This window comes from Martes martes (assembly GCF_963455335.1).
Source record: "Martes martes genome assembly, chromosome: 5".
NCBI lineage: Eukaryota > Metazoa > Chordata > Mammalia > Carnivora > Mustelidae > Martes > Martes martes.
In genome coordinates, this window is record NC_137892.1 from 140,101,543 (window position 1) to 140,115,261 (window position 13,719).

The 13,719-nt window shown below is 41.8% G+C and overlaps 1 protein-coding gene across 4 annotated transcripts in view; it reads right to left on the reverse strand.

Annotated features, from left to right (window-relative positions):
* The window catches only part of NPR3 (natriuretic peptide receptor 3), a gene marked incomplete at its 5' end in the record, with an annotated part of 67,863 nt that overhangs the window by 35,877 nt on the left and 18,267 nt on the right, over positions 1–13,719 (reverse strand). For all 4 annotated transcript variants that reach the window (XM_080804427.1, XM_080804425.1, XM_080804428.1 and 1 more), the window contains one exon: positions 9,236–9,402. In XM_080804427.1, the coding sequence (XP_080660553.1) occupies positions 9,236–9,402 (167 nt within the window). The remainder of the gene's footprint in view (positions 1–9,235; positions 9,403–13,719) is intronic.

Genomic DNA, 13,719 nt, shown 5'->3' on the forward strand with positions numbered 1-13,719 from the left:
GAAAGGGCCAACATCCAATTTTAAAATTTCTGGAAAGACCAAACAAAATGACCAGCACAAAGATATTAAAGGATCCACACCAAGACACATCATAGTGAAAAAACAGAGTACCAGTGAGCCAACTGTCTGCCTCTGGCCTCCAATTCATTTCCCTCCCTGCATCTGCTTTGCTCTGCTCTATATCACAGGAGGATGATTCTTTTAGGCTGCATTTCCCTGTTAGCTGACTTCTGGTTGATTCAGTCAACAGGAAGCACTGGTGGAAGGGTCAGGAAGAAGGGAAAAGCCAGGATATTTCCTCCTCTCTCTCGCTTCACCTTAGGTAACATCTCTGGCAGAGGATGCATTTCTTCCATGCATCTAGCTCCTATGACACTAACTCTTTGGTCCTGGTAAAACCATTTCTTTCCTGGTCCTACTAGCTCTAGAAGTGGTAATAGCTTTTGCTGTTGCTAATTTCTGGCTTGTCTTATGATTCTATTTGGCATTTCAGCTCTTCCTACACCTTAGAGTTAGCTTCTCCTATTAAATTCCTTCCATTGAATTACCTAATTTTTCCTGACTAGACCCTGATTAAACAATCAACAATACAGAGAAAACACTAAAGGCTTCTAAAGAGAGAGAGAGAGAAAAAAGTAACATGAAAAAAATAATCAGAATGGTAATACCAAAAGCGACATGACAATAGGGAAATGACATCAAAATTTGAAGGAAAATTAATCTTCAAGCTAAAATTTTATACCCAGCTAAATAATCAATTATATATAAAGATAAAACAAAATATTTTCTAATACTCAAAGTCTCAAAAGATTTTCTGCTCATATCATCTTCAAAACTAAGGTGAAATTCAACTAAGAAGGAGGGTTGATATTCAAGAAAAAAGGGAACTAATACAGGAGAAAACTGAGAAACATATCCAGGTTGATACTAAAGGAAGCCATTACTCTAAACTGGAGCTGGAAAACAAAAATCACTAACCACATTCAGGGAATAGTGAGAACTACATGGAAGCAAATAACAAAACAAGGAAATTATTAACATCAGAGAAAAAGGGCTACACAGAAGAGGAAATGTAATCATAAAACACCATGTGGTTCTGCTATGTGGTTCATTATATATATGGTCATAATAATAGTAGCTCTGAATGTGGGGGGTAGCTTTTCTTCAAATTTTATTTTGTGACTGTACCTTTAACTAAAAACTATGTTATAAAATATTTGGAGGATGGAAGGAAAAGTAAGTACCTGTCTAGAAAGTGTGTAAAGGATTTAAATGTCTTTCCATTTTAGAAAATAATAAGATGATATCAGATTTTATATGTCAAAAACATCAGCATAAATAAGCTATTTGAAAAATATAGAGGGAAACAGCAGAAGAAGCCAATAAAAACATTAAAGATTATTGCCTCTAAGGAATGGGAGTCAGGAGTAGAGAAGAACAGGACACTGCTCTTTGTCTATAACTCTTACAGTACCATAAATTTATTTTTAATTCTGTCTGGTTCTTTTTTTTTCATTTACTGTATTCATCTAAAAAGTCATGTATTATTTTGGTTTCAACAACAACAACATCAGGGAAAGAAGGTGAGCTTCACCCAAAGGCAGAGCCAACTGTTTACGAAGCCAGCCAGTGAATGGGCCTCAGAAGTGCCAAACACAATAGGGAGAATGGGGCAAGGCCAAGAGTGGGATTTACACGACTGAGAAGTCAGACAGGCTGCCAGAGGGGAAACGATGTCTCCAGCACTGGCTCAGTCTAAACTGAGAAATAGTAGCAAGGATAAATTTAAGTCTACCTCTTCAAGACATAATGTGAAAACACTAGGAATTGGAAAGACTAAGCGGATTCTCTAGTCCATAATGAAGGAAGGAAGGAATGACCTAGTATCTCTTCCATCTCAGCAATAAAACTAATTGCTTTAGAATTTAAGATTAGGAAATACTCCAGCATTTAGGTGTTTCTTCATTTGCTTCCAGGGGAGTGAGTTTTCAATGCAGCTGGGCATGCACAACATTGTACCCTATCAATAAGAACGAATAGGGCTTCAGACAATAAATGGGCAAATGGTAGACTGACTAGCTATGGTCTAATTCAATGATTCTTCCTTCTTTGTGACACTGACCCCATTAAGAATCAGGTGAGGGATACTGGCCCCTTTCTCCAGAAATATACACATGTTCATTCACACACGAAAGTCTGTACATAATTATAAAGAGTTAATGCACATTAAGTCAAGAGACCATTATCTACTTAAAGAGGTCATGGAAACTTAGATGAATTTGGAAGGAGCTTCCTACTAAAGAACTAAATGAACCCACTCTCCTCTAGGACCGTGGGTATTTTCACATATGCACAACGTATGGTCTGCTACAAGATAAATTGTCCATGTCTCTGTGAGTACCTTCAGTGTATGAGAATGCTTTACAGTGAGGTGTGTAATGTTTTATATCCATGCTGGCATAGAAATGTTGCTCTTGTGGGCTTCCAGAGCTCATGGCCATGGATATACCTGCTTCAGTATTTTTAGGTGATAGGGATCTCAACCCAGATGGGACCACTGCATGGTCACAGACCAAACTCATGGCCATGCTCTCTGGAGTACTCAATAAACAGCAACTCATGATCTATAAAATAATGATTTACACTTCAGAAGAAAACAAGTTGCTGCAGATAAAGAAGAGACAGAGTCCTAGCCAGATTTTGTCAAACGTGTAAAAAAGCGAAGAGAAACTGATATCTTGAAAGTGTGTATTTGGGCAGGCAAGGTGCAGAAAAAGGCAGGAAGCCTGTGTTGCCTGCCAGGCTCACTTGTAGGGCCCAAGATATTTAATCTTCAGGTCATGGGTTCAGCCCCATATTGGGCACGTTGTTAATAAAAGGGTCAGACTGATGTAGTGGAAAAACAAAGTCACTGAAGCAGGAGTCAGGGGATGCAACTAATCTTGGCTTGGCCACCACACAGTGTATTCTAAAACCAAATTCCAGGGCTCTAGAATTGGAACCACTCACATGGCAAAGGCCAAACACCCACTAAGATGCCTTTGAGTGAGAGCCACTGCCCATGTGGGCAATGCAATAAAAGTCACCAGAGAAGGCCAGGCAGGCACTCTGCAAACACTTGTCTGAGCCACACTGGGAGCCCCTCTGCTAGCTGAGGACCTCTCCATGGGGCTTTACTTCTAACTTGAGATTTCTGATGACTCGGAGACAGTCTTCAGACTCCCCACTATGAAAACCCATTACTATCCCCAATACCATCTCCCCCAGTTTAAGTGACCCTGAATTCCTCTCTTCATGGACCTAACAAGGTCTAGGCACAGGATTCCATCACCATCCAACATTGTTATACTGACTGCAACATACTGATTACGTTTGGAAAGGCTGCCTTGCCTGCCTGGGCCTCAGTTTCTCCCTTTCTATCACTGTGCTGGGTATAGGTTGGATTTGATGTCCTCTCATTCAATAATAATGAAAATAATAAACATGATAATAAAGTGTATGTTTATTGGCTGCTTCCTTTGTACCAAGCATACCACAAAGGGATGCAAGAATGAACAGAAACAGACATAGTTCCTCCTCTCTCTGGGTTTACAGTCTGGTAGGAGAGGCTGGATTTAATTAGAAAATCCCACACATAGCTAGAGGCTATGATGGAAAGGATCAGAGTGCCCTAAGACATGGAGTGTCAGGAAATACACGTCCTGAAAAGGTGGTGTCTGAGCTGAGATCTGAAGGATAAGTAGGAGTACTAGATACTACAGGCATGCAGAAGCATCATATACACTGGTCTGGAGTATAAGAAATAAAAGTAAGAGAAATAATAGCTATCATCCAGTGAATATTTACTAAGTGCCTACATTGTGTTAAATATACTTTATATATAATTCTTGAGTTCTTTCATCAGTCTTCTCAGTTAAAAATTATTATCCCCATTTTATAGTCAGTAAACTAAGGCACAGGGTTTCAGAAATGTGCCTAGGATAAAAACAGTAAGAGGCAGAGCCAGGTCCATGAAACACCTATCCTACATATTTTAACCATCAGGCTACACTATCTCCAGTAGTGGCCCCTGGGCCCTACTAAAAAATGATACACCAGAATGGAATAGGTCTTTACTAGGTTCATTAGTAAGAGGACAAATGCACTTGTAAAAATATTATTAGGGGTGCCAGGGTGGCTCAGTTGGTTAAGCAGCTGACTCTTGATTTTGGCTCAGGTCATGATCTCAGGGTGGTGAGATTGAGACCCACGTCATCAGGTTCTGTACTCAGTCTGCTTTGGGATTCTTTCCCTCTCCTTCTGCCCCTCCCCCCACTCCCGTAACCGCGCTCTCTCTCTCTCTCTCTCTCTCTCTCCTAAACAAATAAATAAATCTTTTTAAAATGTATTTTTTACATTACCCATAGGAATGGTGGAAACATCATCATAATACACATGTAGTAATAACTAGACCATTACAGTACATGCAACATATACAGTCCCAATGATAGCCCAGCCCTAAGCAGTCTGATTTTCTATCATGCCACACACATGCACCCGCCAAACTACCCACCAAAGACAAGGGAAACAGGAGTAGACATCTGATCCAGAGATGCTGATGTACAGGCTGCCAAAAGCCCTTGGGATGACGCAGCCGAAGAAGCTGCACCCAGGCAAACAAGCATAGGTTCAACCTGATCTTACTCTCTGCAATATGATCTCAGAAATAGAAAAGCTCACAGTCTTGAAAGGTAGGGAGACCAGAGTTATGCCTGGAGTGCAGACATAGTTAAAATTAGAAAAAATCTAGTAATGAAAGTGATTAAAAGGTACAAGCTTTCAGTTATAAGACAAATAAGTTCTGGGAATTTAATGTAAAGTGTGATGATTATAATTAATACTGTATTGTACATTTAAAAGTTGCAAAGATAATAGATCATAAAACCTCTCATTACCAGAAAAAAGTTTTTATAACTATGCAAGGTGATGGACGTTAACTAAACTTACTGTGATAAACGTTTTGCCATATATGCATGTATCAAATATTAAACTTATATGATGTTATATGTCAATTAGAGAAAAATCCAATAATGCAACTTAGTACATTATAACAGAATAAAGAAAAAACCATATTCTCTCTGCGTACTTGTGATCTCTCTCTCTCTCTCTGTGTCAAATAAATAAAATCTTTAAAAAAAAAAGAAATCTTGATTATCTCAGCAGATGTAGAAAAGCCATTCGATGAAATTCAAAGACCCCAACTTACACAGGTGATAAAATTGCATAGAATTTAATATGCATACTCTATGCTACACACATGCGTGCACACACACACATGTACACACACACACACAGGAGTAAGGTCAGTGCATTGTATCAGTGTCAATATCTATATTGTGTTGGTACATATAATTTTCCAAAATGCTACCGATGGGGGAAATTAGGCAATATATACAAGTGATCTCTCCATACTACACCTTAAAACTACAATTATCTCAATAAAAAAACAACTTTAAAAAGAGAGCACAGCGGTGCCTGGGTGGCTCAATCATTAAGTGTCTGCCTTCAGCTCACATCATAATCCCGGGGTCCTGGGATCAAGCCCCTCATTGGGCTCCCTGCTCAGCGGGAAGCCTGCCTCTCCCTCTCACACTCCCCCTGCTTGTGTTCCCTCTCTCGCTGTCTCTCTCTCTGTCGAGTAAATAAAATCTTAAAAAATAATAAATAAATAAACAAATATAAAAAGAGAGCACAAGAGGTGGAGATGGAGGAAAAAAGAGAGGGATGAAGGAAAAGAAGATTAATTTTATGGGAACAAAATTGCATGAATCCATCAAAATTTGAGAAATTAAAAACATAAAATAGTAATTTTATGTTAAAAATCATAGCTTCTCCCACTTCCCAGTGTTTCAGTATAGGCTTACCAAAGTTTAAAGTATCAAATTTTTGCATTTTGAGATCACAACCTTTCCAAGGCTGCTGCTAACATGCTAAATATAATGAATGCAGTGCTAACATACATGACAGATCGTCAAGAATATGCTATAATTTACATTGCTTACAATAAAAACTTGTGTCCAAAGCCTTTCCTTAACTTCAATTACATAAACTTCAATGCTTTTTATGCTATTTTTGTTTCAGTTATTCTAATAGAAGATGTAATTTTGCCAAAACAAAACAAAACCTCACCAGCAAAGAATAGAAACTTCCATAATCTGATAAGGACTCTCCCCAAAACCCCACACTAAACACTATGCCTAAAAGGCAATATGAACAGATATGAAATCTGTTGTGCGTTCTTCATATTAAAGTTAAGAACAAGGCAAGGATGCCCATTATCACTACTTATATTCAATACTGTCCTGGTATCCTTGCCAGTGCCATTAAAAGTTTTAATGTAATTAGTTATACTTAATTTAATTTAATATGCTTAATTTAATGAAGTATATTTTTAATTAAGCATACATAGGAAAAAAATTGAAAGAAACAAAATTGACACTTCATAAGTCATGTGATTATTTTTTAAAAATGAGTGGTAAATTTTAGAACTAATAAGAGAGTCCACTAAAGTTCGATTTGAAATCAATGGTAGAGGCTGAAGAGCCCATGATGAATGTCATGAACTGAAGTTCTAGGTAAGTAGATAAGACAATCCATAGTACAAAGAAGAGAAGCAGAAAGACCTAGAAAACTGCTGAGCCCTAGAATGAAGACCATCACACCTTGCTAGCTGTGTTAAGCGTCTCCTGCAGCTTTATATCAAGGTCTAGCACCTGGGAGTCCTAGCTACAGCAGCTCCCGGGTCTTTGGCACACATAGCTCCCCCTTCCACAATACTCACCACAATCACCTGCCTACACTAACCCGATAGCACCCAAAAGAGCCCAACTAAACACACATAAGATATGATGGGGCACCTGGGTGGCTCAGTCAGTTAAGTATCAGATGCTCGATTTTGGCTCAGGTCATGATCTCAGGATTGTGAGATCCAGCCCCACCCCAGGTTCTGCACTCAGCGGGGAGTCTGCTTGAGAGTCTCTCCCTCCATCTTCTTCTGCCCCTCCCCCCTCGAAAAATAAATCAGTGAATCTTTAAAAAAATACATAAAATATGAAAAGTAGACACATGTTCAGAATCGAAATGGATTATTATGAGCCCTAATTTCTACTTAAAATTAAAATTTTCATTTATTTATAAAGTCAGTTTTAATGATCTCATCATCAGAGAGAAGCCATATTGTAATGTAAAACCACAACTAATCTCTAAACACTAGCACTTGGCTTGGAATATATTATGGATCTTTGTAGTAGGTACAAAGGTACACACCTCTTTTGCCCAAGAAGTAACGTGATGTGGGACAGCCTTTACTGTGATACTTGAACTTCAACAGCCTCAAGTAAAAGGCCAAACAAAAATGTTCAGTGCCTTTATGTTCTTTCCTATTCCTGAGGCAAAGGATTTGGATGACGACAATACGATCATAGGCTTTCTCCAACCTGAGCTCTACTGCAGAAGCTCCACTTCCTTCCTAATTCAGAACCTGCTGTCCAATATGGTAGCCACTAGTCACACATGGCTACCAAGCATTCAAACAGAATTAAGATATGTTGCGAGGGTAAAATACACACTGGATTTCAAAGACTTTATCCAATAAAAAGAATATATAATCTCATCCATACTTTCTACATTGATTAAGTGTTGAAAGAACATATTCTATGTGAGTTAAATAAAATATATTATTCAAATTAATCTCACCTGGTTATTTTAACTTTTTTAAAATGTAGCTACTAGAAATTTTAACTTACATATGTGGCTCACATTTGCAGCTCACATATATTTACCTACTGGACAATACTGGTTCAGAAAATCAAAAGGTATTTTAAATGATATGTGTATGATATATAACACTTAAGACATGAATAAATATGTTTATAAGACCCTTCAGGGGTGCCTGGGTGGCTCAGTGGGTTAAGTGTCTGCCTTTGGTCTCAGGGTCCTGGGATTGAGCCCACATCGGGCTCTCTGCTCAGCGGGGAGCCTGCTTCCCCCTCTCTCTCTGCCTGCCTCTCTGTCTACTTGTGATCTCTCTCTGTCAAATAAATAAATAAAATCTTAAAAAAAAAAAAACCTTCATATGTCTTTTGATAGCAAATTCTTATAAAGCCAGGTATAATATAAAAACAGGTATAAAAAGACGTATAAAAGAGGCCTCCTTTATGGAGCTCCAACTTTTTGAAAGGGAGGACACTAAATGTTTCAGGTAGATTCTCTGTAATCCTCCCAACACGGAGGAGCAATTTGGACGAGGGAGCCTGTGTAATTTGCCCTAGATCACACAACCAAGAAGAGTTAGCTTCAGGCTCTGAACATAGGTCTGTCTGGGGCCAACGTCTGTACCCTGCAGTACTTCAAATAAAGAAACTGAGAGAGGCCCTTTTTAGAAGGGCCCAGATGAAGCTGGTCATCCACTTTGGGCACAAACAACCCGAAGCGATCTATCTCCATTAAGAAGGCGTCTCTTTCCTGCCCTGGACACTGTGGAGTGAACAGTTTTGAAAACCATTATATCCCCCCAATTGGTCTGAGAGTCCACAGCTCCCCCTGCTCTGAGAATGAATCTACAGGAGCGATGTGGGGATTTGAGGGGTCAGAGGCAGCCCAACAAGGGTGCCACCATCTTCGGTGCTGCCTCTCAGATGGGTTCCTCCGCTCAGTCCTGAGGGTGCCCAAAGCTCCTGACCCTAGTCCACTCTTGGAAAATGCATCCGTAACAACAGCACCGAAGGAGCAGGAAGTTCTGGAAGACCCCAGGGAAATGACACAGTCAGAGGAGACAGAGGCAGACTCGCCAAAAGATTGCCAAAAGAAAGAGACTTCTAAAACCCAAAATATCTCCTGCCATCAGGCTTTGGAAAAATTCGGCATGCAAAGCTTTGGCACTCCATCATCCATCTTCCCCCCCCCCAACATGCTCCCGGTCAAATAGGTGCCGGAAGTCTACCGACATCTGCTCAGCATTACCACAAGTCCCCACAAAGAGCAATTTTCTTTCATGCAGCAGTTGGAAAAGTGGGGTGGGGGTGATTGGGGTGGGGGGTGGAGCAGGCCAGAAAAAAAACACACAGGAAGCTCAATGACATTCAGGCACGAACCTAGGAATCTCTGAATGGTTCAGAACAGGACACTGTCACCTCTGATTTAATTAGAAGACTGTTTTCAGGATGCAAAAGGCCTAGGCCCGAAATCAAGCACTTACGTAATCTTCCTCATTGAGTCCTTGTTTCTCAACAGAACTTTTCACCTCCATGGAAAACTTCTCAAATTCAGGCTTCACTGTCCTCAGTAGAGTGATTGTTTGGAGGGATGAGTATGCTTGTTTCGCTTCAAAGTCATGTTTGTCTCCTCTTTTCCACGAGCCATCTCCTACAGAGAAATAAAAATATTTATAATTCCAAGGCAGTCACCATAAAGGGGCCATTCTCCCCCTTCAACTGCAGTGTGTCACGACGTGTTACTTTTGGCAGCTGGGTCAGGCGGTATTGTCATAGTTTTGCCCTTGGATATAACCTGACGGTGCCAAGATCCTCAAAGGAGAAGAAGACCTTTTGGACACATGTTCCTTTGAAATGTGAGAGAGCAAGGAAAGCACTCCAGAGTTAACTGCCTTATAATAACTGTGTGACTGCGATTTTCAGCCCCCGAGAACTGCAGCACTGCGGGAGTAAGAAGAAAGCTTTTATTCCTTTCCATTCACTTTTTTTAAAAAATATCTACCGTCAACTGTAGAGGTCAACTGAGTCATTACTATGGTACAACACACCTGACGTTGTGTGGATGTGGAATGACAGGAACGCCGTGACAGATGTGGTAAAGTGGATAGGATTCGTAGAAGAACTTGGGAGACTGAGATTATTGACTCTTTCTGAACTTTTTCTGGAATCACCTCAGAATAAATGTAACTTCAGTGACTATGAGGATTTATCTCTCTCTAGTCCTGGCAACATCATATAAAAATTATTTATTGGGCAATATTGATCAGTATCAATAGTAATAAAATAAAAATTGCTAACACTTATTGAGCACATATATAATAATAAAAGCTCTATTTATTGGGGCATCTGGGTGGCTCAGTCATTAAGCGTCTGCCTTCGGTTCAGGTCATGATCTCGGGGTCCTGGCATCGAGCCCCGCATCGGGCTTCCTGCTCAGCGGGGAGTCTGCTTCTCCCTCTCCCTTTGCCTCTCCCCACCGCTCATGTTCTCTCTCACATGTGCTCTCTCTCTTTCTCAAATAAACAAATAAAATATTTTTTAAAAGCTCTATTTATTGAGCACTTTATATGCATAAACTCAATCTTCACAAGACTCTGGTTCGGGTACATTATCCTCTTTCACAGATAGGGAAATTGAGGCACTAAGAAACTGGGTCCCCACCACCACCCCGGCTTCACAGTGCTCCCTTTCACAAAAGCAAAGGCAAATTAGAATTAGAGCTCTTCTCTTTATGATCTCACTTTTGAGGAAACATGTGGCCTGCAGGACCCCAAAAGGAAACGTGGACTGTTGTTTCTATGAATTATCCTCACGATCCCTACAGATCTCCAGAGTCACGACAAAGAATTCAACCTGCTGGAGTCCAGCATCAGTCATTCGTTCACACCAAGCCCCTAGTCCACTATGGACTCCTGGAGCCCAGCGGCTGAGTGGGGAGACAGTTGGGAGCAGGCAGCCCAGGCTCGGCAGCTCTCACTCCCCTCCTCCAGATGCAATTGGAGGAAGAGCTGGTGGCTTTGGAACTTCAAGCCCCTCCTAAAGCAGACAGACAGTAACTGTCCATGTACCACATGCAGGGGTCTGTGATGGCCACCCCAGCAGGCATGAGGAATGGCCTGACCAGCCTCCACCACCTTCGGGAAAGGGATTCCAAGATGTCTGTGTTAACAGCTGAAGTTACAACAGGATGACAGCTAGCTTACTGTGGTAGGAGGTGGGGGGAGTAGAAAGAAACAATGCAGAAGGTACAGAGAGCCACCAGGAGCTCCCACACTCCCAAGAGGGAAGGTTTCAAGTGACGAGGAGGCATCAGCCGGCCCTATATGTGTGACTAGGATTTTAATAGAAGGCAAACAGGATAGAAGGGCGTGCTTGGCAGAGCCCGCAGCACAGGCAAAGGTGCAAATGTGTATGACATCCAGTAGGCAGCTGGGAGCCTCAGTCTAGAGCATGAGATGAGGCAGAGACAAAGAATTTGTTTGTGGAGTTATCTGTATAACGATAATCCTAATAATAGCAAGCATTTATTAATTGCTTCTATGTGCCAGGGAGCTGTTAAAAGATAAATAAGACAGAGCTGAGGAAGGAATTCATTAAGGACTAGATCTGTTCTCAAGGAGCCCAGATTAAATTTCAGGCCACCAAACAAAACTTGACAAAGTCCTCCTCCATATGAAACCTCCCAAACACTAAGGAGGCGACAGCAGCCTAGACTACAGTGAGAAGGAGCAAGGGAGAGCTGCTGTCCCTGCCCCCAGCTGAGACACAGACAACGTGGCCTTTGTTAAGGAGCCAAATCCATTTCCCAGGAAGACCCCCAATTCTAAGGATGTCCAGAACAGCTTCATCCCAAGGAGGAACCCATTTCTCACAAGCAGCAATCAATATTTATTGATTCATTCGTAACTGACCTGAGATGTCAACAGTAGTCATGCTCTGTAGGCAGAGGGTCAGAGTTTCTCAGCTCTGGGAAAGAGCACTCTCTAGGCACATAAGAAAGGAAATACTAAACCCTGAAGGGTTCTATGCTGCAGGATTAGAAAACACAAACAGAACTGGGAGCAGTCCCTATCTCACATCCTGAAATAGGAAAACACTTTTTTCTAAAAGAAGTGAAATCCAATACAATAAATCTATCTACCGCAATCCAAAGGGTAATAACTTGGGAGTTTTTGTCTTCTAGGAAAAAAAAAAAAAAGAAGGCAAACAATCAAGCTTAATGAATCTGATCCGAACTAAATGCTTATCTAGTCACCACCATAATCCATCCTCTGACTTCCTGCTTTTGCGGGCGTTGCTTCTTGTAACATGTCAGTAACGTTGCCCACCTCCGGGCTGTTGAACACTGGAAAAGCAGAGCTGGCCTGGCATGATGCCCCATCAGTAGGGACAAATTTAATTCAGTAGACAACTGGGTGCCTCTGGAGATTTACGAGTGTAACAGAAGAACGCAGGATCAGGCCTTGGGAGATAGCAGTGGATTAGAACGGGAAGACACAGAGGGTTCACAGCCACAGCCGTCCCCGCAGGAGGTTATGAGAGGCGATACAAGGGAAGTCACACACCAAAAAACTAAGCGGGTTTTTCTGGGTAGTCAGAACCAGGGGGAGCTTTTTTTTCAGGTTTTTTTTTCTTTTCCTTTTTTGTGTTTTTCGGAGCCTAGTGAATTTTCGATCATAAACATTTACTGCTTTGGGAATTGTAAGCAAATCGCTTTTCGGCCTTTTGGCTAAGATCAAGTGTGGAATTGTACGCAGAGGGAAAGCGCTTGACAACAAGAGCAGAGGACAGGGCAAGAGGAATGTTGGGACTCCAAGGGAGTGAGGGAGTGAGGGGCGCCTGGGTGGCCCAGTCATTAAGCAGCTGCCTTCGGCCTCAGGTCATAATCCCTGGACCCTGGGATTGAGCTCCCTGCTCAGGGGGAAGCCTGCTTCTCCCTCTCCCAGTGCCCTGCTTGTGTTCCCTCTCTCACTGTGTGTGTCTCTCTCTGTCAAATATATAAAAATAAAATATTTTTTAAAAAAAGAGTGAGGGAGTGAGGAACAACAGAAAGGGAGGCACATCACTGGTGATGCCAGAGAGGGAAGGAAAAGGGGATGTTATGAGAGGAAAGAGCAGAGCCTGGAGGAGGAGGGAAATGACGCGGAAACGGTAATGATTTCTTTCAGTCGGGGTCACGGCCGATCCAAGGCCACTAACTATAGAATGCCCAAGTGACACCACCAGGCTGGAGCTGAAAATAGTCCTCTGAAGCCAGAAAGAGGAGTGAGTGCTAGAGAGAGTGCTGGACGTCCTTTCCAGATGGCTTCAGGTTAGACCAGGATCTGAGGGCACTGGGTAAGAAAAAGGGAGAAGCGCTGAGCACAGACACTTTGGGGAAGGTGTTTGTAGCAGGCAGGAGGAGTACGAGGAGACGGGCAGGCACTGGCAGAGCCAGAGAATGCCATGCTACCAACACAAGAAAAACAGGTTTCTGGAGAGAAACTGGTGGGAACAAAATGGAATGCTCCAGAGCTGTGCTGCCTAATTGAGCAGCCACCAGCCACATGTGTGACTATTCAAACTTACACTAATTAAAGTTAAATAAAATTTACAATTTGGATCGTCGGTCACACGTGACACCTTTCAGGTGCCTGGTAGTTATGTGTGGCGGGTAGCTGCCATACTGGGCAACAGAGAAGAGAACACAGACAGCATCACAGAAAGACATCAGACAGCACTGCTTAGAGGCACAGAGGCTCCGTCTGATGTAACATTAAGGGCTTTAGTGATAAGGATCCCATCGGTGACCTTGACGGTAACACTCTCAGAGGGGCGAGCATTAACGTCATCCTCTCTCAAGGGGGCTGAGCAAGGGGGTAAGAGGAAAAAGAAGTCTGCTAGTGAAGAGTAGGGGAGAGGAGGTGACTCTTTGTGCCTATTTCAGGAAAGAGGAAAGTGAATTTTCTTTGTTTTGTTTTAAACATCA